The sequence below is a fragment of the Onychostoma macrolepis genome, chromosome 07, assembly GCF_012432095.1.
Source record: "Onychostoma macrolepis isolate SWU-2019 chromosome 07, ASM1243209v1, whole genome shotgun sequence".
Classification (NCBI taxonomy): domain Eukaryota; kingdom Metazoa; phylum Chordata; class Actinopteri; order Cypriniformes; family Cyprinidae; genus Onychostoma; species Onychostoma macrolepis.
This window is the reverse complement of record NC_081161.1, coordinates 38,305,069-38,329,634: the sequence shown is the minus strand read 5'-3', so window position 1 is coordinate 38,329,634 and position 24,566 is coordinate 38,305,069. Positions and strand designations below refer to the sequence as shown.

The following is a 24,566-nucleotide window of genomic DNA, read 5'->3' as shown; positions in this document are numbered from 1 at the left end:
ATTTGTACTTCATTGCTTCCACAGCTTGTTTTTGTGCTAGACATCCTAAATATGCTGCACTGTGTGGACCTCCACAGTTGCAACATTTAGGCTCAACTAGATCCCCACATTCTCCATAACCATGTTCGCCTCCACATTTACAACAGCGTTTCTTTCCTTGCATACTTCTGCTACATGGCCTAATCTTTGACAATTGAAACATCTCAATGCAGGTTTTATAAAAGGCCTAACTGGATAGCACACATATCCCATTTTAACATTTTCTGGAAGCAATTTCCCATTCACTGTTATCATCACCGTTGTACTTAGTTCTCTTTTCCGTTTCTGTTAGACGTCAATCTCTTCACATCACTTACTTTTTCGTTCATTAACTGGTTTCTTAATATCTCATCTGTTAAAGATATTGGAACTCCAGTAATCACCCCTTTAATGCCCTTCATCTCGCCAGGCACATGACATTTAACTCCTTGTCCTCCTAACTCCTTCATTTTAGTCACCACATCTTGTTGTTTTTTGTTCATACACATCACAATTATCCGATTGTTGGTTAAGTATCTGGCTGATTTAATTTCCCCAATGGTTTTCCTAAGTACCTTTGTTAATCGCATTGGATTACTCATTTCACCCATTGTCTCAAACGTCAAGATAACTTTGTACTCATCCTCCTTCCTTATCGTTTTACTCCTTCCTTCTCCTCCTCCGGCGACCTCCTCAGAGTCTGAGCCTCTGTCTTTACGTTTCTGAGACATCTGTTCAGCCCGAGACCAGTCACCAATATTCATGCTATTAGACTCATCTTCTTCATCTAAACTACCCCCTTCATTCTCTTCATTCACACCACAGCTGTCGCTTATTCCTCCATGTTGTCTTTCCTTTGCAGCGTGTGCAGAGCTACACTCCACTCTTCCTGCTCTCGTCGCCATCCACTTTCGAGCCCTCAAACTCAAAAAAATGTCTGAAACTTGCTGTCCCAATGCGAATTAAACTCATGGTCTCTACTCCCACCTAGTGGTGTGTTGCTATCCTGCCCCTGCTTTCGAACTATTTTGCTGTCGTTGTTGTTTTTAATTAATTAATTTTATTTATATATTTATTTAATCTGGTCACACCAAAACAGGAGTGAAGTCTTGTGGCCATAGTTTGAACCATCTGTAATCTGTAAGGCACCTAACAACCAACTGCTCCCTGGGCTCCGCAACAAAAAATAGCAGCCCACTGCTCCGGGAGTGTGTTCATGGTGTGTGTGTGTGTGTGTGTGTGTGTGTTTTTGTTTGTTTGTTTGTTTTTTACTCTAATAATAAAGAAAATGCAAAGGCATCCGGGCTTTAACATCAGAAAGGCATTCAACAAGAGAGTCGAGGAATGTCAAAAAAAAAAAGTGTCAATGTAAATGGTAATAGCCATTACTGTTTATATGAACAAAGCAGATGAAAATGATTATACATCATGTAATTACTGCAATACAACATTGTGGAAGATATTTAGAGGTTTTTCAGTCATTACAATATATACAGTACAGTCCATTAACAACTACTTAAACAGAATTTATTCTGTTTATCAAAAATAATTGGCAGAATTACTCAAAATTATGTTTTTAATGATTAATATAAGCTAATATACAACAGTGTTTTGCCATGGTCTTGATTTGTCAAACTCAAATAAACCTGAATGTGTCCTTAAAGCTGGTATTTCTTTTCACTCTTTGAGCATTTGACGATGGCGGCTGAAGACCAAAAGTTCACTTCCTCTTCCTTGTACTGCAAGATCAAAGATCATTCCAGACAATATCATTTCTATTTCCACATGATGATTATAGTGATAATCATAAGTGGTTTTAAATCTGAAGAGTTTAATTTGACAAACCTCAGTTATTGACACGTCATCATCAGTAGTCTGGATTTGCTTATATTTGCTTTCTGTTGCATTAATAGACTCTGTAATAAATGAGACAATGGTCAGCCCTCACAGGAGTTAAACAGCAATAGAAGCAAGAGATGATTTCAAACAAACACTTACCATTTCTCCTCATGCAACACAGAAGGATATTGATGGTAATATTTGATGTCAGGAGCACCGTAAGGACAATTACAAAGAGTGAGTGTGTGTTCTGGATGATGAAGTTGTCTAAATCTTGAGGAACAATATTTGATCAAGGAATGCATACACAGGTATTCAGAATGAACAAAATGGAAGTGTTTTCATGCAAAGAAGTTTAGAATTTAGCACTGTACGACTGAAAAGTTCCGAGCAACAAACACAAAGAGTTGTCTTGGCTAACCAAAGGTGGCAGATATGTTGAAATGCTCACACTTACCAGGATTGTGTTTAGAAACATTTCCAAATAAAGCCTCCCCACATGTGGCCAGTGCACAGTAAATTCCCGTTTGTGAGGAACTGAACTTTTTCTTTGGGAGGTTGTACCCACAGGTTGGTGAAAGACAGTCAGCTTCAGAGCTCCTCACACATCCATTACTTGTGTTTCCATGAACATAAATGAATCCTGGAGGAGATTCTTCTGATCCATGTTTGAACCAGTAGAGACGATTTTCACCTCCACCGCTCACTAACTCATTTTGAATTGAACATTGTAGAGGCACATTTACCTCTGATTTAACAAGTTCAGTCTTGGGCAACTTTAGACTCGTGGGTTTGTTGATTTCTGCTCCTAGAATGGATGATGTTTTGCATAAATAGCTGTTTTTCCCCCATCATCATTATAAACACTTTAACATGAAGGTGACATGCACTGACTCACCTTTAATAACCAGACGAGTGCCATTTCCAAAGTTAATTATATTAGAGAAAGAGAAAGCACAATAGTACGTGCCTGAATCTGATTGTAAGGCATTCACAATTGTCAGATTATAACTGTCACTCCCTCTTACAGCATCAAAATGATTGCTGTTAAATTCATCATGAAATTGGCTTTTTGGTGAAAGGAGAAGTGAGGAAGCAATGAGACGTGGTTCTTCTCCAGTGACTTGCTTGTACCACGATACCATACTTATTTGTTTTGTTTTAATAAAGCAGGATAAAACCACAGGACCTCCTTCATGAACTGATACAACTGGGTGCAGTTGTATAATGTCTCCATATAGTCCCACGACTGTAAAATAATTAACATCACACATCAAACAACTAAAAAGAAATAATCTGAAACAATATCAGAACATTTTTAAATAGAATTATTGAAATATACACTTACACCCTTGAGTTAAGAGTAACACCATCACACAAAGTTGTTTACCCATTTTCTTCTTCAGGCTAGAGGGAGAAGCTTAACAAAATGTAGGTAACATGACATACAGTACAGTTTGACGTACGGCACTGTCACATGATTCTGTTCAGTTAGCGCTATCAGCCATTTCCTGGGCCTGACACAGTTCTAAATACACCACACTTTAAACCACAGATTAGAATCATGCAGTATGCTAAAATACAAATAAACATATGATATATGCATTCTTTTCTGGGTAAGACATTCTTGTTTTTCAAACCCATTCAAAAGAATATGTACAGAGTGGTTATGTGAGTATTTTACACTTACCATTGAATTCATTTCAATAAACAACCTTCACAGAGAGCTTCCTTAGCCTAGGCCTCGTACAGTGACTGGTTTATTTAATAGAAGATAACGATTCAATGTCAAATAGTTATTATGTACAATGTCAATATGATGCAGAGTCTGTGTTATCTGTTAATATCAGCTCTGTTTTTCGAGAGTTTATAGAAGTTGCCCTTTAGCCTATCTTGTGTTGGATCATATCTGTCATGATGGCCTCAATTTTTCACCATCTAGCCACTGTATTCACCCGTTTTCTCAAATTTACACCTTGGATTTGTGAAAAATACACTTCAAATTCTTACAATATCAATGTTCCCGAAATCAGAGAGTTTATATTGTATTGATCTCTGTCTAGATACTACAAATCTGGCTACAGAATAGATACCTGCAAACCTTGGAATGTAACCAAGGTCACGTAGCTGCTCTGAATATATAGCCTCTGCTGTCACCTGCTGGTTTTTCGGTGTTGGTTCATGATCAGCTAGTTTAGATGTTTAATTAGATCATTTACTTTTCTAATTTTGAAAGCTGATTAGGACGGTTTCTTCTCGAAAAATAAATTGATATGTACTAACACAGTCTTTTACTGATTTTTAATAGGTAAGGCCACTCAGGACTATACATAGACACTTTAATCTGAACAAGCATGTGTGAGAACGTAATGAGTGTTTTTTGCCTTAGTCAGCACAATGGGACTAAAGGTCGTCCTTAAGTAGAATGTTCCCTTTTTGTTTCTGAATATATATATACAATCATCAAAAATATATACATTTACTTGTATTAATTATTGATTGTGCAACAAAACTTTTGTTTTTTTTTGGGAGAGAAAAAATTCTGAAATTAGATTTTTTTTTTTTTCATTCAAACATCAATATAAATATAATGGCAGTGAGGAAGGAGGGGGATTTTTTTTTTTTTTTTTTGAATACTTGCAGCAATAGTAAAATACGGCACCATATTTAAAAATTATTGTACCATGACATTGTTATTTCAATGTCTTTTTTTTGAAAACTGTGTTGAGGAGCGTGGCTTTATGTTGTTTGTTGCTACAGTAATTTGTGAGAAATTTGTACTATATCTTTATTTTCCTGAGCAAGCATTTCTCTCTTTTTTACATTTACGGGTTTACACACATATAGCATATGTACAATATTAAATATGTACAAAAATACATGATTTCTGGACCATAGAGGGTCATTGGAAAGTAAGAGCAGATCATATGAAAATTGTTTAACAGATATTTATGATTAAATTGTCTGTACTTTGTATAGTGTGCTTTTGCAGTTTTATGTCGCTACGCTAATGCAGAAAAATCTAAATGAATTTGATTTACTTAAGTAAGAATACTTTGTTGTGAATAAAATGTAAGCAAACGCGTGTTGACAGAGCAATACAAACAAAATACTGCAAATATGGTAGTATAAAGTAGTTTTCAGCTTTGCTGTTGGCATGCTAAACCAGAATATAGTGTGTCCTCATTATGGCTCTTCTTCTTCACTCTTGAGTGTTTGGTGGAGATTTGTACAGTAGCGTAAGTCATTTCCCTGTTCTAAAAGAAAAAAAAAAAGGTTTATTAAAGATTTATTAAACAGTGTATCCTATTACTCTTTATGGATGCTTTATCAATGGCTTTAATTCTATTTCTTTTTAAAATTACCTTATTCATTGACACATCATCATTATCATCCTCATCAGTAGTCTGTATCTGCTGAGATTTTCTCCTGTTTTTAATAGAGATGTAACAGTTTGAGAATTCATCTTTAAAAAGAGGATGGCCATTGCTCATACATGGCTTAAAAATAAACTAATATTACAGTATATTTGATCAAGAAAAAATAAAATTACATTCATGTAAATGCTTACCACTTTTCCTCAGACAACAAAGTAGAATATTGATGGTAAAACTTATCGCCAGTAGTGCTGCAAGGCCAGTTTTAATGTAAAATAGTATATTCTGAATCTCAAAGTTGTCTAAAAAAAAAAAAAGAAAAGATGAATAAATGACACGTATTTTGGAAAATTATAAAATGAATAAATAAATAAAATGCCATCTCCAAAATAAATAAATATATATATATAATTTTTTCCCCCATGATTAGTCACATTGTCAATATTGTATTAAAATTTTAATAGGTGACCTGAATTTATATTACATTTGTATTTATATTCAGCATTGTAGAAGTATATACATTTAAAAGTGACCTGAATTTATAATATTTGCTCTTTTTTGCAAGACAGTATTGTCTGCCGTACAACTCTACCAAAATGTATTTTGAAAAGCTCTTTCCAAATACATGTACAAAGACATAATAAAATGCTCACACTTACCAGGATTGTGTTTAGAAACATTTCCAAATAAAGCCTCCCACATGTGGCCAGTGCACAGTAAATTCCGTTTGTGAGGAACTGAACTTTTCTTTGGGAGGTTGTACCCACAGGTTGGTGAAAGACAGTCAGCTTCAGAGCTCCTCACACATCCATCACTTGTGTTTCCATGAACATAAATTAATCCTGGAGGAGATTCTTCTGATCCATGTTTGAACCAGTAGAGACGATTTTCACCTCCACCGCTCACTAACTCATTTTGAATTGAACATTGTAGAGGCACATTTACCTCTGATTTAACAAGTTCAGTCTTGGGCAACTTTAGACTCGTGGGTTTGTTGATTTCTGCTCCTAGAATGGATGATGTTTTGCATAAATAGCTGTTTTTCCCCCATCATCATTATAAACACTTTAACATGAAGGTGACATGCACTGACTCACCTTTAATAACCAGACGAGTGCCATTTCCAAAGTTAATTATATTAGAGAAAGAGAAAGCACAATAGTACGTGCCTGAATCTGATTGTAAGGCATTCCCAATTGTCAGATTATAACTGTCACTCCCTCTTACAGCATCAAAATGATTGCTGTTAAATTCATCATGAAATTGGCTTTTTGGTGAAAGGAGAAGTGAGGAAGCAATGAGACGTGGTTCTTCTCCAGTGACTTGCTTGTACCACGATACCATACTTATTTGTTTTGTTTTAATAAAGCAGGATAAAACCACAGGACCTCCTTCATGAACTGATACAACTGGGTGCAGTTGTATAATGTCTCCATATAGTCCCACGACTGTAAAATAATTAACATCACACATCAAACAACTAAAAGAAATAATCTGAAACAATATCAGAACATTTTTAAATAGAATTATTGAAATATACACTTACACCCTTGAGTTAAGAGTAACACCATCACACAAAGTTGTTTACCCATTTTCTTCTTCAGGCTAGAGGAGAAGCTTAACAAAATGTAGGTAACATGACATACAGTACAGTTTGACGACGGCACTGTCACATGATTCTGTTCAGTTAGCGCTATCAGCCATTTCCTGGGCCTGACACAGTTCTAAATACACCACACTTTAAACCACAGATTAGAATCATGCAGTATGCTAAAATACAAATAAACATATGATATATGCATTCTTTTCTGGGTAAGACATTCTTGTTTTTCAAACCCATTCAAAAGAATATGTACAGAGTGGTTATGTGAGTATTTTACACTTACCATTGAATTCATTTCAATAAACAACCTTCACAGAGAGCTTCCTTAGCCTAGGCCTCGTACAGTGACTGGTTTATTTAATAGAAGATAACGATTCAATGTCAAATAGTTATTATGTACAATGTCAATATGATGCAGAGTCTGTGTTATCTGTTAATATCAGCTCTGTTTTTCGAGAGTTTATAGAAGTTGCCCTTTAGCCTATCTTGTGTTGGATCATATCTGTCATGATGGCCTCAATTTTTCACCATCTAGCCACTGTATTCACCCGTTTTCTCAAATTTACACCTTGGATTTGTGAAAAATACACTTCAAATTCTTACAATATCAATGTTCCCGAAATCAGAGAGTTTATATTGTATTGATCTCTGTCTAGATACTACAAATCTGGCTACAGAATAGATACCTGCAAACCTTGGAATGTAACCAAGGTCACGTAGCCCCTTGCTCTGAATATATAGCCTCTGCTGTCACCTGCTGGTTTTTCGGTGTTGGTTCATGATCAGCTAGTTTAGATGTTTAATTAGATCATTTACTTTTCTAATTTTGAAAGCTGATTAGGACGGTTTCTTCTCGAAAAATAAATTGATATGTACTAACACAGTCTTTTACTGATTTTTAATAGGTAAGGCCACTCAGGACTATACATAGACACTTTAATCTGAACAAGCATGTGTGAGAACGTAATGAGTGTTTTTTGCCTTAGTCAGCACAATGGGACTAAAGGTCGTCCTTAAGTAGAATGTTCCCTTTTTGTTTCTGAATATATATATACAATCATCAAAAATATATACATTTACTTGTATTAATTATTGATTGTGCAACAAAACTTTTGTTTTTTGGGAGAGAAAAATTCTGAAATTAGATTTTTTATTTTTCATTCAAACATCAATATAAATATAATGGCAGTGAGGAAGGAGGGGATTTTTATTTTTTTTTATTTTTGAATACTTGCAGCAATAGTAAAATACGGCACCATATTTAAAATTATTGTACCATGACATTGTTATTTCAATGTCTTTTTTTTGAAAACTGTGTTGAGGAGCGTGGCTTTATGTTGTTTGTTGCTACAGTAATTTGTGAGAAATTGTACTATATCTTTATTTTCCTGAGCAAGCATTTCTCTCTTTTTTACATTTACGGGTTTACACACATATAGCATATGTACAATATTAAATATGTACAAAAATACATGATTTCTGGACCATAGAGGGTCATTGGAAAGTAAGAGCAGATCATATGAAAATTGTTTAACAAATATTTATGATTAAATTGTCTGTACTTTGTATAGTGTGCTTTTGCAGTTTTATGTCGCTACGCTAATGCAGAAAAATCTAAATGAATTTGATTTACTTAAGTAAGAATACTTTGTTGTGAATAAAATGTAAGCAAACGCGTGTTGACAGAGCAATACAAACAAAATACTGCAAATATGGTAGTAGAAAGTAGTTTTCAGCTTTGCTGTTGGCATGCTAAACCAGAATATAGTGTGTCCTCATTATGGCTCTTCTTCTTCACTCTTGAGTGTTTGGTGGAGATTTGTACAGTAGCGTAAGTCATTTCCCTGTTCTAAAAGAAAGAAAAAAAGATGTATTAAAGATTTATTAAACAGTGTATCCTATTACTCTTTATGGATGCTTTATCAATGGCTTTAATTCTATTTCTTTTTAAAATTACCTTATTCATTGACACATCATCATTATCATCCTCATCAGTAGTCTGTATCTGCTGAGATTTTCTCCCTGTTTTTAATAGAGATGTAACAGTTTGAGAATTCATCTTTAAAAAAAGAGGATGGCCATTGCTCATACATGGCTTAAAAATAAACTAATATTACAGTATATTTGATCAAGAAAAAATAAAATTACATTCATGTAAATGCTTACCACTTTTCCTCAGACAACAAAGTAGAATATTGATGGTAAAACTTATCGCCAGTAGTGCTGCAAGGCCAGTTTTAATGTAAAATAGTATATTCTGAATCTCAAAGTTGTCTAAAAAAAAAAAAAAAAAAAGAAAAGATGAATAAATGACACGTATTTTGGAAAATTATAAAATGAATAAATAAATAAAATGCCATCTCCAAAATAAATAAATATATATATATAATTTTTTCCCCCATGATTAGTCACATTGTCAATATTGTATTAAAATTTTAATAGGTGACCTGAATTTATATTACATTTGTATTTATATTCAGCATTGTAGAAGTATATACATTTAAAAGTGACCTGAATTTATAATATTTGCTCTTTTTTGCAAGACAGTATTGTCTGCCGTACAACTCTACCAAAATGTATTTTGAAAAGCTCTTTCCAAATACATGTACAAAGACATAATAAAATGCTCACACTTACCAGGATTGTGTTTAGAAACATTTCCAAATAAAGCCTCCCCACATGTGGCCAGTGCACAGTAAATTCCCGTTTGTGAGGAACTGAACTTTTTCTTTGGGAGGTTGTACCCACAGGTTGGTGAAAGACAGTCAGCTTCAGAGCTCCTCACACATCCATCACTTGTGTTTCCATGAACATAAATTAATCCTGGAGGAGATTCTTCTGATCCATGTTTGAACCAGTAGAGACGATTTTCACCTCCACCGCTCACTAACTCATTTTGAATTGAACATTGTAGAGGCACATTTACCTCTGATTTAACAAGTTCAGTCTTGGGCAACTTTAGACTCGTGGGTTTGTTGATTTCTGCTCCTAGAATGGATGATGTTTTGCATAAATAGCTGTTTTTCCCCCATCATCATTATAAACACTTTAACATGAAGGTGACATGCACTGACTCACCTTTAATAACCAGACGAGTGCCATTTCCAAAGTTAATTACATTAGAGAAAGAGAAAGCACAATAGTACGTGCCTGAATCTGATTGTAAGGCATTCACAATAGTCAGATTATAACTGTCAGTCCCTCTTACAGCATCAAAATGATTGTTGTTAAATTCATCATGAAATTGGCTTTTTGGTGAACGGAGAAGTGAGGAAGCAATGAGACGTGGTTCTTCTCCAGTGACTTGCTTGTACCACGATACCATACTTATTTGTTTTGTTTTAATGAAGCAGGACAAAACCACATTATCTCCTTCATATACTGATACAACTGGGTGCTGTTGTATAATGTCTCCATATATTGCCTTAACTGCTAAAAGATTGCAAACAATGCTTAAATACAGATGATCCTTATAAAAGCATTACCATTATTTGTTAAATTTATGTCAATATTGTTGAAATGACACTTACATATTTCATACAAGAGGAAGATCATCACACAAACTTTTCTTTCCATTTTATCGTCATCCAGATCATTCTGTGCTCAGGCTAAAAAAAAGTATCTCACACAGAGTTAACTGTTATATACACTTATACCTTAAGATCACATGGTTCTGTTAGGCAGCAAATCATCACCCATTTCCTGAACTTGACACAGTTTTTTATGCAGCGCTTCCAACCCACACAAATTATTTCTGTAGGCAAAAAAGATTGATCCATGTAGAATATTCCTGGACGAAGTATTCACCTTTTCTGCATTTTATTTTTATTTTGTTTTCAGCCTAAAATTATTAAAAAGCATAAATTAAAATGATTTTTTATTTTCATTTCATTTTCCAGTATCCACATTTGACTATTAAATATAGTTTCAAGTACTATATGGACAAATAATGTTAAATTGGGCAACATTTAATTGTCATCCTCTAACAAATGTTTATTATTTTTTGAATATTAATAGTTTGATTCAGGCCATATGCAAATTAAAATGCACTGCAACCTTTGACACAGAAAATCCCTGTCCGTGGTCCTGAAATTACACACCTCTTGGATGTTGTGCTGATTTGTGAGCACAAAAAAAGCAATATCATATTTTGATGCACCATATTTAGTGTTATAATTAATAAATGAAATGTGATATTATTATAATGCACATAACATTTCATATGATCATCTTTGATTAGTTTCCATGAATGGGCCAATGTTGATATTACCTTCATCACCTTCTCTTCATTCTGCAGTTGTACTAATCACTAATAAACACAATTTGTATTTGTATTTTTAAATACAGTATATTACATTTTTCTGTTGTATTATATTTTTAAATATTTAATGAGTCTGTGGTTTAAATCTATTTTATTATTTAACTTAGCTATTAATGAACCACAACTTAAAGGTGAAGTATGTGATTTTTTCAATGTTAAAGTACTTTTTTAAATACTTGTAGCATAATAAATATGTTTAAATCTCTTATAACAGTTCATGTTGAGACAACGTTAAGCAACTTTAACTTAAAGTAACATTAAGCTATTAGTAGGTTATTTTGAAACACTGGCCCTCTATGGTGCTATCAAAACTTTACTGTGTTTTGTGAGCATTATGTTGTAGCTCGACACAGCAATGTTGACTTAACCCGATGGTGTGAATTTAAGGTGGGACTACCTGTTTGTCTGAACACGAAACCGCCTGAGAGTTATTTTTGCAATTTGGTAATTATATATTGTACTTCATCTTTAAATTAAACCCTTTACGCATATGCAAATTTGTGTAATTCATGTCTATTTTTGGCATGCCATAGGCAGACACATCACATGTTGATCTAAACTATAATTTACACAAACAATGACCTGATAATCATGCACATCAGAAGTTGAGGTTAGTGTGTATGAGCAGGCTAAATTGTGTTTTTGAAAACTGTAAAGCTTTGTTTTACTAGAGCAGTGTCCTATGAGAACAAATGTAACACTTTAAATCAAAGGTCTTTGTAGTTCAGTCTCAGGCGTGATGCATTAAGTCTAAGAAGGTGTAAATGCATGTGACTGCTTTTGACACCTTTTTTTTTTAGCAACATCAGTCGCTGTGGAAACTTTTGACCACTAAGATCGAGATCTACTGAAGGCTGAAGGGTGCTTGATCTTTCCGTTCTGTTTTCACTTTCATGCACTGACCACAAACACAACACTGAGACCGACAGTCTACACTGTGGCCTCATAAATGAGGTTGCTGATCTGTCTGCTCTGTTTTACATTGTAATGCTAAGTAACACATAATATCAATAATAAGTAATGATAATAATAATAAAAATAAAATGTAACATCCTTACGCATTTGTCAGATGTTATAAATGCATACATATATATTAACTATAATATATATTATATTTAATGCACTTAATACATATATTACCTCTTTGAAGATAGTTTAAAGAAACATACACCGATCAAAATATTATATTTAGAAATGTACATATATTTAATGTAAAGTAACTTTCAGTGTCAATGGTGTGATAAAATAGAAACTGTCTTGTCTTTTTTTCCATTACTAAGCAGAAGCTATTTCTATTGAAGCAGCAAAAAATATTAACAAAACAACCACAAAATATCAAGCTCTTACAATCAATTTTATATCTGTTTTGTAATATTCTAACTTGGATGGTGTTAGTTTGCTCTTCTTGCTCAGTTCTTCCTGTTTTTCAGCAGCAGGGGGAGCAGAATAAGTATAAGTGAAAAAAAAAATGTTAACATTTGCCTTAACATTTAATTGATGAACTATGATGAAATGTATGCACTGTACATATTTTATTATGTACTTATTTAACTCTTGTGCTGTGCTAGAAATCCTTTACTTAAGTTGGTTTTCTGTTCACACAGCTTGTATGTCATTTTATCTTGGATTCAATCTTTTTGCCAGCTTCTTTTCTTTTAATTTCTTTTAATTAGCAATTGTATTTCTTTTCGAAACTGATTGGTCATATAGGCTTCATTGATCTGATCTTATGCACATCAGTTTTTGAGTAAAAATAAGCATCATTCGTGAATAATCTTCGCAAAATTCACTTAAAAACTCAGATCACTGAGGCCTACGACCAATTTTTGTGCTAACTTGTGCTAATTAAAAGAAAACAAGCTGATAAAAAGATTGAGTTCAATATTTTTTGATAATATTGCAAAATGAAAGATTTACATGCAATTTGTTGTAGGCCGGTAAATTGTACTGAGAACAATAACAAGCAAAGTCTTAGTCCAATGTTATAACTTTAACTAGTATTTTCAAGAAAAAGACAATGCTCTCTGGGTCAAAATGACCAGAACACAACATATGAGGGGTAAACAACTCAAATACATAATTTGTGGTTTAACTTATACAAAGGAAATATATGTACACACTGGGGGCACACATGAAGGAATGACTTTAGTGATATGTAACAAGTAAAACTGTACAGTAAGATCTCAGAGACTTCTTGTAATTCTTGTTTTGTTTTTTGTTTTTAAGTAGGGTGGGCTATTTGTGTTTTTGGTAATGGAAAGGGATGTGAAGACAAAGGTTGGCGTAAGTATGTTTTGTGGTTTTGATGCAGCAAGTGTTGTGAAAGAAAAATAAATGGGTCTTGAGTTGTGGGTGGAAACAACGTAAACCATGATGCATGTTCATGCTCACGCTGAGAGAAAAGGTGTTGATCCATTTTTACTTGTTTATTTTTTAGGAGTTTTATTTTTATCTTTTATGAATGTATGTATGTATGTGTGTGTTTATTTCACAGGGACAATTCAAAATAACATTACTGCAGCAGTTGCTCTATATACTTCTAGTACAGAAATAAGAAATATAACAACCAACAAACAATCTAAAATGCAACACACAGTAATACAATATATGTGGCCCTGGATCACAAAACCAGTCTTAAGTAGCACGGTTATGTTTGTAGCAATAGCCAAAAATATACTGTATGGCTCAAAATTATCGATTTTTCTTTTATGCCAAAAATCATTAGGATATTAAGGAAAGATCATGTTCCGTGAAGATATTTTGTAAATTTCCTACTATAAATCTATTAAAACTTGATTTTTGATTAGTAATATGCATTGCTAAGAACTTCATTTGGACAACTTTAAAGGCGATTTTCTCAATATTTTTATTTATTCCAGATTTTCAAATAGTTGTATCTCGGCCAAATATTGTCCTACAAACCATACATCGATGGAAAGCTTATTTATTCAGCTTTTAGATGATGTTTAAATCTCACTTTCTAAAAATTGACCCTTATGACTGGTTTTGTGGTCCACGGACACATATGTGTAAAAAATTACAAATAACCAATTGTGTAAAATAATTGTACCCTAAATAAAATAATTATCACAAGATTTATTTTGTTTAAGACAAAATGATTCTGGATTAATCAAATTATGTATTTTGATCAAAGTTGTAAGCATACAATACAAGAGAAAAAGCTGATCCGCTGATGTTCACCTCAGCAGTTTCTACTCCACACTAAGCAGTTTCTTCCTGTCACTCACTCAGCAGGATATGATGTCATTCACTCACTCAGCCCCTCTTTTAGTTGGACTCACGTGTTTAACCTGACCAGATTTCATTAGATTTATCTTACTTTTCTTCTGGACTTTAATGAATTGAAGAGATTTTCCAAGTGGGAGTCATGTTTTCTTCTGTCTCTGACTTTAATCATGAGAAGAGCTTGTGCCACAGAGTGAGGAGGGAGAGAGTGGGCTGAGTAGTTGTAAAATAGGCCAAAGTTACTGCAGACAGTCTTATGCACGTTGAATGGGAGACGACTGTCTAAAGCTCTCTTGTTTAGTTTGGGCAATTGATTGTGGTTTGTGGTGTCCATCTTATCAAACATTAATCAGATTCTGTCACCATTCACATTCAAAATAAATAAAATCTAGCACAAATTTGTGTTTTTATCACTAATCATGTTGTAATGGTACCCAAAAATTAAATACACAGAGCATGGGGGTCTGTTTCTGTTTTTAATAAGACAAACATGGCATATTGCTCAAATGACACTTTATTCACATACAGTACAACATCAACACTAAAGCACATTAAGCATGAGACAGATGTCTGTGGTGATTTACAAAATAAAGAGACTGATTGTAAACATTTAAGTTTCATATTTATTCAGAACATAACATAATAACAAATATGATTTATTACATGATTTTCAAAGTGATTCTGGTTAGCAAACAATATTAGCAACTATGTATATACAGTATTACAATATAGAGTTTTTTAATTTCAGTCCAGAGTATTCTGTATGTCTTTGCCTCTCCTCTCGCTGCTGTCTTGTGCTTTGGTTTGTGAATTTTAAGGCAGCATAATTCAAATCAGAGGTCATGTGGTACTAAAATAAAAATAAAAATATATATATATATACTTAATAAACATTTCCATTAAGTGCTGCACATCTTCTAAGCCACCTTTGTCTAAATACTTGACTTTTAATATATATTTTTATCTGTCCGTGTAATACAAACCTGTATACTTGACGCTATATTATCTGTAGCATAAACTTGCTGAGATGTGTTGCCTGTTATAAGATAAAATATTAGATGATTTTTAGTACTTAAAACTGACATTGATAGTTTAATGTGCAGGTTAAAAGGAATTGTGTTCATTTTATTTCATAAATATTGCATGAATGATCTGAATAATACAAAATACTGCATATTTTTCATCTTAATGTATTTTATATGATGTATTATTTACATAAATACATTAGAGTCAGCTGTTACCTTTCGTCTTTTTCATGCAAAGTAGAATATTACTGATGAAGCTTATGGTCAGCAGTGCTGCAAGGCCAGTTAGAATGTAGATCTTCATGTGTTGGACGTTATGTTCATCTGAAAAAGTAATAAAATGAATGCACCACATGCTGTGTCCTGGAACTGCATGCAGCATGTAATTAAAGAAGCATGTGATTTGCATCAACAATGATGCGTTTCATTTCAATAACGTTTTATGCACACTACAGTATTCTGTGTTACATTACAGTGCAACATGTCAAAAATAGACAGGTTTTGTCTTAGCATTGTTCAATAGCTCTCTAAAATGACATGGAATTAACTCATGCTGAGTCATTGCCCATGAAATGGCTGCTTAGGATGTATATAGCTTATTATAAATTGTATTCAACACACTTACCGTCAGAAGCCAGATTAATTCCATGTCCAAATAAAATTTCCCGACATGTGACCACAGCACAGTAGTACGTCCCAGCATCAGAAGGCTTGATGTTTCTCATAGTGAGACTGTAAGTACAGCTCTTGGTAGGAGAAACTGTGACTGAGCTGTTTTTACAGCTTCCTTGAGTGTAAATGATTCCTGAATGGGATTTTCCTGAACCATGTCTGAACCAGTAGACTTTCTGCTCACCTCCACAACTCTCTTGTTCGTTTTGGATTGCACATTGTAGAGTCACATTTCCATCTGATGATGGTCTTCCAGGATGAGGCTGCTGCAGAATATGAATCTTGTTGGATTTAGAACCTGTTGAAGGAATGCTATGAATCTAAGACTGTAAAATTGTACTTATTTCAGAAAAGGTTAACCTAAATTTTGACCACTTACCTCGAAGCACTAGATTAGTTCCTACTCCAAAATAGACAATGTTAGAAAAAGAAACAGCACAATAATATGTGGCTGAATCGGATTGTGCAGTTCTTTGAATAGTCAGATTAAAGCAGCCAATCCCTGTATCTACTTTAAAGCGTTTTGACTTTTTAAAATCATCATAAAGTACACTATCTTGAGTCCAATGATATGAAGAGGCTACAAGAACAGGTCTTTCTCCCAGAGTCTGTTTGAACCACATAACTCTATTCAGTTGGTCTTTTGGGTGAAAGCAGTGAAATGTCACATCATCCCCCACTTGAACTGCTACATTTTCCATCTGCAGAATACTTCCAGAATATTGCACTGCTGTAAAATAATGTGCAGACATATAGGCGACATAGTGAAAAGTAAAGAAAGCTCAATAAAAATTATGAAACCATTACTATTGTAGTTTTATACTTACATGGTTTATAAAAGAAAAGACATAGAATGAAGAGAATGACATACATTTTCATATGACCTTCAGTGCTCAACCATAGATTCTCTGAAACCTTTCCTCTGCTCTGAGTGGAAGCACTAGAACATCATTGCATTGGCTCTCTGAGCTAACAAGTCATTGCCCATTTCCTTGTTCAACTTGTGCTTCTAACGGATGTGTTAAATTTTCATATAATCTTTAATGTTTTGTAAAGTATTATATTTATATCCATTTGTAGCCTCAAAGGATTTACACTGAGTATAAATGAAGTTACATACATATAAAATAACTTGCATAGTTTATACTCAATACACTGATGAAGTTCCTACATCAGACAAAAGAAAATTTCTCTTTATAGCACATGTCAGAGTGAGGTCAATAAGCTGACATGTGACGTGAAAAAAAAAAAACATACACAAACATACAAACTCAGTTTAATTTTAAATTGATTTGATGAAAATATTACACCTTTACAATATGTACAATCATATTTATACATATCGGTGGTGCAACAAACAGCAAAAAAGATCTACATGGAATTTTTTAAGGGGAACTGCTTAGCTTCTAGTTCAAGATTTAGACTATAAACCCACGATTTTAAACCTTTGAAAGAAATTATATTATAAATTGATGAGTTATGAAATTACTACTGTGTTCAAGTATTCAAATAAATGCAAATGACATCTTGCTACTGGGAGACCATATGTACTGTAAATCTTTATATAAAAGCATTTGCATGATTATTGATGAAAGAATATTGTGTAAGTGACTTTACAAGAGCATAATATGTTGGAAATCAAGATAGAAATATCTCTGTATGTGTTTCTCTATTTGTGATCCCTCACTGCCATCACCTGGTAGCTTATAATAGTAGTATGCTACATTGTTGTCACGTGACCTCATCATATTGCATGTTTAAGCAAATGGCGTCCAGTTGTCATCTTGGAAATTTGAAAACAGTTCAAAATTTTGTTAAAACATCTAGTCAACATTAATCAAAACAGACCATTTTTAATGCAAGTTTCAACAGTGCGCATTATTTCGCAGATAAAAATAATAAACCTTTGTTTTTGTCAGCATCACCAATCTCTCTTATTTTTCAAGCCTTTCCCTGCACACTAGAAACGAAAGGTCAAATCGAGTGCATTGCATTGTGGGATTGTGCGATTGGGATGGTGCAACTTTATGAATTTAGAGACTGGGTTAAACAAATATTTTGTCAAATTAAGTTTAGTACCCACTATTTATCAATGTTTAAACAAACACAGTACTACATATACTACATAACTTATTGCATGCTAAATTAAAATGGAAATTATAAGCCTGCATGGATATGATTATGAAGAGCATGACATTAATGTAACTAAAAAACAACACTTTTCTACTACTTTTTCTACCAATTTCCTACCACTTTTCACGATTTGTGAAATCAAGTCTCGCCCTGTTTTTTTCCCCCGCATTGAATATCCTGTTTCACTCAAAACACATTCTGTTGAATTAAATTTTTGTCTGATCAAATAATGAGTAAAAAAGTATATGTTTAAATATTATATTTGATCTTTTTTCTAACTGTAACTATATTGTGTTAGAGATGAATGACCTATGAAATAAGAAGGTTGACCTAAATCTAATTAGCCAAAGTTAAAAGGTTTATACAAGTGATGAACACAGTACTTTCACATCTAGTTATGCCCTTACAGGATGTGGTTATGCTTTTATAGAATTTTGCACGTCGTCTCCCAGAACTGGTAATGTTAACACATTTAACACATCGCAGAATAAGCAAAGACGTGCATAGGCAGATTTTATCTTAATCTTAATATGGAATATTATAGTACGTTTTGACAGTCAGCAGCAATAAGTTTCAAATCTTGTCTCACAATGTCAGTTCAGAGTACGTTGTCTCCTCTAAGGTCCTTTTTCTCTGACCTCTTTTTGTGGAAAGGTTCAGGCCAGCATAGTTTATGTCATCAGTGTTGCGGTACTAGAAGAAAGAAATGAGGACAATCTTAATTTTTTTGCACTCTATTAAGTTATAAAAGTTAACTGTTATTTACACATCTGATTGTCCAAACCTGAACTCTTGTTCTATCGTTATTAGCAGTCTGGATTTGTTGAGCTGTTCTATCTGTTAGAAGTCAAATAAAGCATGATAAGAAGGTATGTGGTAATAGTAATAATAATAATAATAATAATAACGCTTAAACTGAAAGATCACAAAAATTATGAAGAAACTAGATCTTACCTTTTTTTCTCAGTGGTATACAGAGAACAATATTGACTGTAAAACTGACTGTACACAGCACTGCAAGGCCAATTAAAATAAAATACTGCAACCTCTCAGTATTAAATTCATCTGAAACAATAAAAATGGTGCAACTTCATGAATTTAGGAGTGGGTTCAACAAATATATATATATACTAGGGCTGCAACTAACGATTATTTTAATAATCGATTAATCTGTCGATTATTTTTCGATTAATCGATGAATCGGATTAAAAAAAAAAAAAAGCATTAATTTCCAACCCTTTATTCAAAAACAGAACTAAAATCTTTAGAAAGTGCACAAACATGTTGCTCCTTGAACATCCCTGAGCTGTTATAATAATAATAATAAAATAAAATTAAAAATGGACTAACACAAAAAACATACACATGTATGCTTTACATCTGGGAGTGCAAAAATTAAATAATTTAACAACACTGCGTCGTTAGCGTTGGTATTGTATCAGACACCTGCACTTAACATTATATGAAAATCAAGCTCAAATGGAGTTAATAATGTTTTGACCAGAGAATGACGGAGATGGAGTGTTTTGTCTGTCATTAGAACGGCTGTAACTGTTATGCAGTGCATAAGTGCATTAAGTGCATTATGCTTTCATCAACTTTTACAGGTTATATAACTTTGATTGTAGCTATATGGGCGCTTAGTTTTTTCTTGTTGTTTAATACACTTGGCCAAAATCTCAAATTAAGCGCTTATGCACATAATGCACAGGATATTTAAAACGTATATAGACAGCAAATAACTAATTCTTCTCCACTCTTCAAACACACAAAACATTATCCTTTACTGACATAGTGTTTGAGTAAAGAAAACGCTGTACTATTCAAACACCAATTATTTATTCACCCTTGCATTGCGAAAAAGCAGAGATCTCATCTTCTCCAGGCTGTGCGCGGCGCGTCAATCTGAACGGAGGCGGGGTGAAGTTACGAGGTCTCGCTGAGAGCTCGATGATCCAATGGCGTTACGAAGTTTTACTGACAAGTTATTTTAATGCTTATCATTGGTTTACTATTTTTAAAACTCTCTGATTTAAAATAATAAAAACGAATTATAAGCGACTCAAGTTTGGATAATTGTTCACAGCACCTGACTGGGCTAGGGTATGGCAACTGCCATACTCTGCCATACGCAAACGCCGCCCCTGCTCCCACACCTTGGATGACTTGGGTCGCACGGATTTCTCTGCCTCCGCCATGTATCTTTCCTCTACCTCCGCTCGTTTTTTTTTTTTTTTTTTTTTTACTTTTTGTTTTTATTTATGAGGCGCCAAACTCTGCTAGCATCCGTGCGCGAGAGAGACCGAGTGTGTTCACTCCGCTCCGCGCTCAACTAAAGTTTTTTTTTTTTTTAATAATCAAACGTCTCCGCGTCGCGCGACACAACGAATCGATTATGAAATTCGTTGCCAACGCTTTTAGTAATCGATTTTTATCGATTTAATCGATTCGTTGTTGCAGCCCTAATATATACAGTCATGGCCAAAAATAAATAATATGGTAAATATGGTCAAAGAAGGCTGTGAAAATTAATCTGCATTGTTAATCCTTTTGAAAAATCTAACCTTTTATTGGATAATAAGAATTTAAAATGGAAATATCATTATGAAATAAATGTTTTTTTTCTCTAATACACATTGGCCACAATTAACGGCACCCTTTTATTCAATACTTTTTGAAACCTCCATTTGCCAGTTTAACAGCTCTAAATGTTCTCCTATAATGCCTGATGAGGTTAGAGAACACCTGGCAAGAGATCAGAGACCATTCCTTCATCCAGAATCACTCCAGACCCTTTAGATTCCCAGCTCCATGTTGGTGCTCCTTCTCTTCAGTGCACCACTCATTTTCTACAGGGTTCAGGTCAGAGGACTGGAATGGCCATAGAAGAAGCTTGGTTTTGTGCTCAGTGACCCATTTTTGTGTAGTTTTTGAGGTTTGTGTTTGGATTATTGTAGGGTTGGAAGATCCAAACATGGCCCATTATAAGATTTCTAACAGAGTCAGTCACTTATTGATTTTTTATCTGTTGGTATTTGATAGAATCCATGATGCTGTGTGTCTAAACAAGATGTCCAGGACCTCCAGCAGAAATATAGGCCCACAACATCATAAATACAGCAGTATATTTCATTGTACACATGGGGTACTTTTTATCCCTGTGTTCACCAAACCCATCTTGAGTGTTTGCTGCTAAAAAGCTCATTTTTTAGTTTCATCCGACCATAGAAGCCAGTCCCCTCAGACCCCGAGACTCAACTATTTTCTGCAATTCTCCAGCTGTGCTCCTTGGAGAATCTTTAGCCACTCAAACTCTCCTTCTCATCGTGCATTAGGACGATATAGACTCACACGTCCTCTTCCAGGCAGTTTCATAACATTTTATGTTGATTGTAAATTCTTAATTATTGCCCTGATGGTGGAAATGGGAATTTTCACTGCTCTAGCTCTTTTCTTAAAGCCACTTCCCTAGTTTGTGAAGCTCAGTTATCTTTTTGCTGCACATCAGAAATATATTCTTTTGTTTTTCTCATTGTGATGAATGATTAAGGGAATTTGGGCTTTGTTTTCCCTCCTATTTATATTTCTGTGAAACAGGAAGCCATGGCTGGATAATTTCATGTTCATAATCAGCCTGGAGTGCTCAAAATTGTGAATATGAATGGGAATATACTTCAGAGATATTTTACACATAAGAATTTCTAGGGGTGCCAATAATTGTGTCCAACGTGTATTTGAGAAAAACATTTATTTCATAATGATATTTCCCCCCATTTTAAATTCTTATTATCCAATGAAAAGTTAGATTGTTGTGAATTTTTAAAATAAAATATCAAAAGGATTAACAATGCATATTAATTTGCAAAGCTTTCTTTGATCATGTTTACCAAGGGTGCCGATATTTTTGGCCATGACTACATATATATATATATATATATATTTTTTTTTTAAAAGCATTTGGACTAATCTATCTCATCTTTGAAACTTGGTATTATGTATATTTTTCATATAGTAAACTGCTTGCAATACTTCTACTTCCTAAGTCGCTTTGGATAAATGTGTCTGCTAAAAAATTATATTTCACAAACAAAATGCATTTACCTTCAATGATCAATGTTGTGCCATTTCCAAATAAAACTTCATCACAAGTTACCACAGCACAGTAGTATAGTCCAGCATCAGAGAGACCAACATTCATCTTGGGGAGGTTGTACAGACAGCTCTGCGTATGAATGGAGACTATAGAGTTCTTTCCACACTCATTTTTGATGTTTCCATGAGTATAAATCATTCCTGGATGGATTGTGTCTGAACTGCGTCTGTACCAGTAGACTAGCTGTACTCCTTTCTCACACATCTTCGCCTCTACTGTGCACTGCAGAGTCACATTGCTTCCTGGCTTCATAACACCAAGCACAGGCTGTTGAAAAACAGCAGGTTTGATATCTGAACCTATAAGGAAAAAAATTAAAATACATATAACATGACAATAAAAGGAATCGTCCATCTTAAAAAAGTTTATATCAATATCAAAACCCTCACCTTTAACCAGCAAAACAGTTCCAGTGCTGAAGGAAATAATATTAGCAAAGGCAGCGCCACAGAAATATGTGCCTGAATCAGATTTCAAGGTCCTCAGGATGGTTAAGTTAAAGATATCATCTTTTCTCACTGCATGAAAATGATTTGCTTCAAAATCAGGAGAAAATTCATTCGGTTGAGAGTGGTGATATGATGACACTATTAAGACAGGTTTCTCTCCAAGAACCTGTTTATACCATAGTGCTCGGTGTAACTGACCATCTAAAATAAGACAAGGTAACGATACATTGCCTCCCTCTTTTACAGTTAAAACCTGATCCACTTGAGCAACATTGCAGTTATGTTCACCTGTTGGAATAATTATTAACATAGTATACAAAAATGACGTAGATGATTAGGAAAAGAATGACTGAATGATGTAATATTTTGTACTTACAGACTTCATGAAGAAAAAGAAAGAGTATCATGTAGATGTTATTATTCATTTTATCTTCTTCCTGAGTCTTGAGCTTCTGGCTACACGAGGTTCTGAGTCTATGAATCAGTTTGCTCTCTGAGGTACAGTATGACTTCATCATGTGACTGTATTGGTTCTCTGCTGCACAAATTCCTGCCCGTTTCCTGAAGTAAGCTGCTAAGTATAGTATGTAAACAGCTGCAACTAGTAAACATCTGATCTTGCCAGCAGGCCAGATGAATGAAATTTAGAGAGGTGTGTAGGGTGACGCCATGCAAAAATTTCAGTAAATATGTTACAATATTTTATGATATATTAACTATAATATAAAATGATTGTAACAATGTGGTACAAAAACATCAGAGCAGTCTATAAGAGGAAGAAGAAAGAAAACAAACATTTGAAGAAGAGTTGTATAAAGATCATAGGTTCACAAATGGAAGCTATTGTATGGTATTGCTAACAAATGTTTATAGTGGATAAAGAGTATATCTGCATACCTGTGTTTGTGTGCATTAATGTTATCTGACTGCCATCACCTGGAGGTGACTAGTAGTACATTTCAGTATATTTGCATAATGCTGCACACATACTATATACAAGTACATACATACTATATCTACTATATTTTTTTTCCCATGTTTGGGTCATTTTTGGGTTGTTTTTAATAACAGTTATTAACACTTATCAACACCGTTTTTTTTGTCTATTGATGGAAAGCAGTTTGGACTGAAAGATTTTTTTCCTCATTTGCAAAATGTTGCCCCTCTCCATGGTGCTGAATTTAATGGTAAATTATTGTAAACTCACAATTTATTTTTTATTTTTTCATGTTTTAATGTGTACAATTAAGACATAATAATGTACATTTAGACATTGAATTACATGATGACCACACACTCCTATTGCCCTTTAAGACAACAGCATAAAAAAAATCTACAAAAGACAGTAATAGATGTCTTTCCTTAATCACTTTGTCAACTGTAAACAGCCCTGAGATCAACTTTGTCTTGCAGCTGAGACTACATGATGTGACATTCTTTAAAAAATTTGTGAACACTTTCTATGAAGCCCATATTTATAATACATTATAAGAGTATTCTTAAGGCATTATAATGAATGCATAATGCATTATAAAAAAAACTTATAATATGTTATATCATCTTATAAATAATCATAACAACAATTATAATACTTACGCATTTGTGGTTATAACTTTTAAGATTATGATTATTTATAACACTCATTAGAGTATTAGTAGACTTAGGTTAAGGTTAGGATTGGTAGACGCTCTACAGGAGGGTGATGTGGCCACTGAAAATGAGTGAGATCC

At 33.8% G+C, this 24,566-nt stretch overlaps 5 protein-coding genes across 7 annotated transcripts; all 5 read right to left on the bottom strand.

Annotated features, from left to right (window-relative positions):
* Positions 1-1,385: 1,385 nt before the first annotated feature.
* LOC131544423 (prostaglandin F2 receptor negative regulator-like) lies at positions 1,386-3,898 on the bottom strand. Of its 2 annotated transcripts, none has more exons than XM_058782604.1 (6): positions 3,206-3,898; positions 2,756-3,106; positions 2,315-2,665; positions 2,017-2,130; positions 1,864-1,934; positions 1,386-1,757 (listed from the first exon to the last, which is right to left on the bottom strand). In XM_058782604.1, the coding sequence occupies exons 1-6, from the start codon at positions 3,249-3,251 to the stop codon at positions 1,677-1,679; spliced, it is 1,014 nt and encodes a 337-aa protein (XP_058638587.1). In that variant the 5' UTR covers positions 3,252-3,898; the 3' UTR covers positions 1,386-1,676. The 2 variants fall into 2 exon arrangements, with proteins under 2 accessions (XP_058638587.1, XP_058638588.1); XM_058782605.1 differs by having other exon boundaries at positions 2,315-2,659.
* A 111-nt stretch (positions 3,899-4,009) lies between these two features.
* On the bottom strand, positions 4,010-6,826 carry LOC131544407 (uncharacterized). The gene is given in 8 exon segments (XM_058782578.1): positions 4,010-5,114; positions 5,223-5,283; positions 5,425-5,536; positions 5,894-5,929; positions 5,932-5,954; positions 5,956-6,241; positions 6,332-6,682; positions 6,781-6,826. Coding segments are annotated over 8 exon segments (1,032 nt in total). The 3' UTR covers positions 4,010-4,997.
* Positions 6,827-8,215: 1,389 nt separating this feature from the next.
* Positions 8,216-10,433, bottom strand: LOC131544321 (uncharacterized). 2 transcript variants are annotated; one of them, XM_058782454.1, is made up of 6 exons: positions 10,368-10,433; positions 9,916-10,269; positions 9,475-9,825; positions 9,004-9,111; positions 8,795-8,859; positions 8,216-8,686 (listed from the first exon to the last, which is right to left on the bottom strand). In XM_058782454.1, the coding sequence occupies exons 1-6, from the start codon at positions 10,411-10,413 to the stop codon at positions 8,570-8,572; spliced, it is 1,041 nt and encodes a 346-aa protein (XP_058638437.1). In that variant the 5' UTR covers positions 10,414-10,433; the 3' UTR covers positions 8,216-8,569. The 2 variants fall into 2 exon arrangements, with proteins under 2 accessions (XP_058638437.1, XP_058638438.1); XM_058782455.1 differs by having other exon boundaries at positions 9,916-10,266.
* A 4,467-nt stretch (positions 10,434-14,900) lies between these two features.
* Positions 14,901-16,724, bottom strand: LOC131543867 (uncharacterized). The gene is made up of 5 exons (XM_058781682.1): positions 16,686-16,724; positions 16,055-16,421; positions 15,646-15,753; positions 15,388-15,440; positions 14,901-15,254 (listed from the first exon to the last, which is right to left on the bottom strand). The coding sequence occupies exons 1-5, from the start codon at positions 16,722-16,724 to the stop codon at positions 15,126-15,128; spliced, it is 696 nt and encodes a 231-aa protein (XP_058637665.1). The 3' UTR covers positions 14,901-15,125.
* On the bottom strand, positions 16,624-23,340 carry LOC131543270 (uncharacterized). The gene is made up of 7 exons (XM_058780453.1): positions 23,213-23,340; positions 22,777-23,124; positions 22,336-22,686; positions 19,189-19,299; positions 19,019-19,071; positions 18,824-18,927; positions 16,624-16,831 (listed from the first exon to the last, which is right to left on the bottom strand). Exons 1-7 carry the CDS (start codon positions 23,259-23,261, stop codon positions 16,771-16,773), a joined length of 1,077 nt encoding a protein of 358 aa, XP_058636436.1. The 5' UTR covers positions 23,262-23,340; the 3' UTR covers positions 16,624-16,770.
* Between the last annotated feature and the right edge of the window lie 1,226 nt (positions 23,341-24,566).

Bases quoted from the DNA above. Each gene is read 5' to 3' on its own strand.
- LOC131544423 (XM_058782604.1), bottom strand. From the start codon at position 3,251: ATGGGTAAACAACTTTGTGTGATGGTGTTACTCTTAACTCAAGGGT. The intron at 3,107-3,205 runs GTAAGTGTATAT...ATTATTTTACAG, and splicing joins GTTACTCTTAACTCAAGGGT to TCGTGGGACTATATGGAGAC. The intron at 2,131-2,314 runs GTAAGTGTGAGC...TTGTTCCTCAAG, and splicing joins TGTTTCTAAACACAATCCTG to ATTTAGACAACTTCATCATC.
- LOC131544321 (XM_058782454.1), bottom strand. From the start codon at position 10,413: ATGGAAAGAAAAGTTTGTGTGATGATCTTCCTCTTGTATGAAATAT. The intron at 8,860-9,003 runs GTAAGCATTTAC...TATTAAAAACAG, and splicing joins TTGTTGTCTGAGGAAAAGTG to GGAGAAAATCTCAGCAGATA. The intron at 8,687-8,794 runs GTAATTTTAAAA...TCTTTCTTTTAG, and splicing joins ATGATGTGTCAATGAATAAG to AACAGGGAAATGACTTACGC.
- LOC131543867 (XM_058781682.1), bottom strand. From the start codon at position 16,724: ATGTGGTTCAAACAGACTCTGGGAGAAAGACCTGTTCTT. The intron at 16,422-16,685 runs GTAGCCTCTTCA...TTACAGTCTTAG, and splicing joins TGGGAGAAAGACCTGTTCTT to ATTCATAGCATTCCTTCAAC. The intron at 15,754-16,054 runs GTAAGTGTGTTG...TTACTTTTTCAG, and splicing joins AATTAATCTGGCTTCTGACG to ATGAACATAACGTCCAACAC.
- LOC131543270 (XM_058780453.1), bottom strand. From the start codon at position 23,261: ATGAATAATAACATCTACATGATACTCTTTCTTTTTCTTCATGAAGTC. The intron at 22,687-22,776 runs GTGAGGGTTTTG...TTTTCCTTATAG, and splicing joins AACTGTTTTGCTGGTTAAAG to GTTCAGATATCAAACCTGCT. The intron at 18,928-19,018 runs GTTTGGACAATC...TCTTTCTTCTAG, and splicing joins ACGATAGAACAAGAGTTCAG to TACCGCAACACTGATGACAT.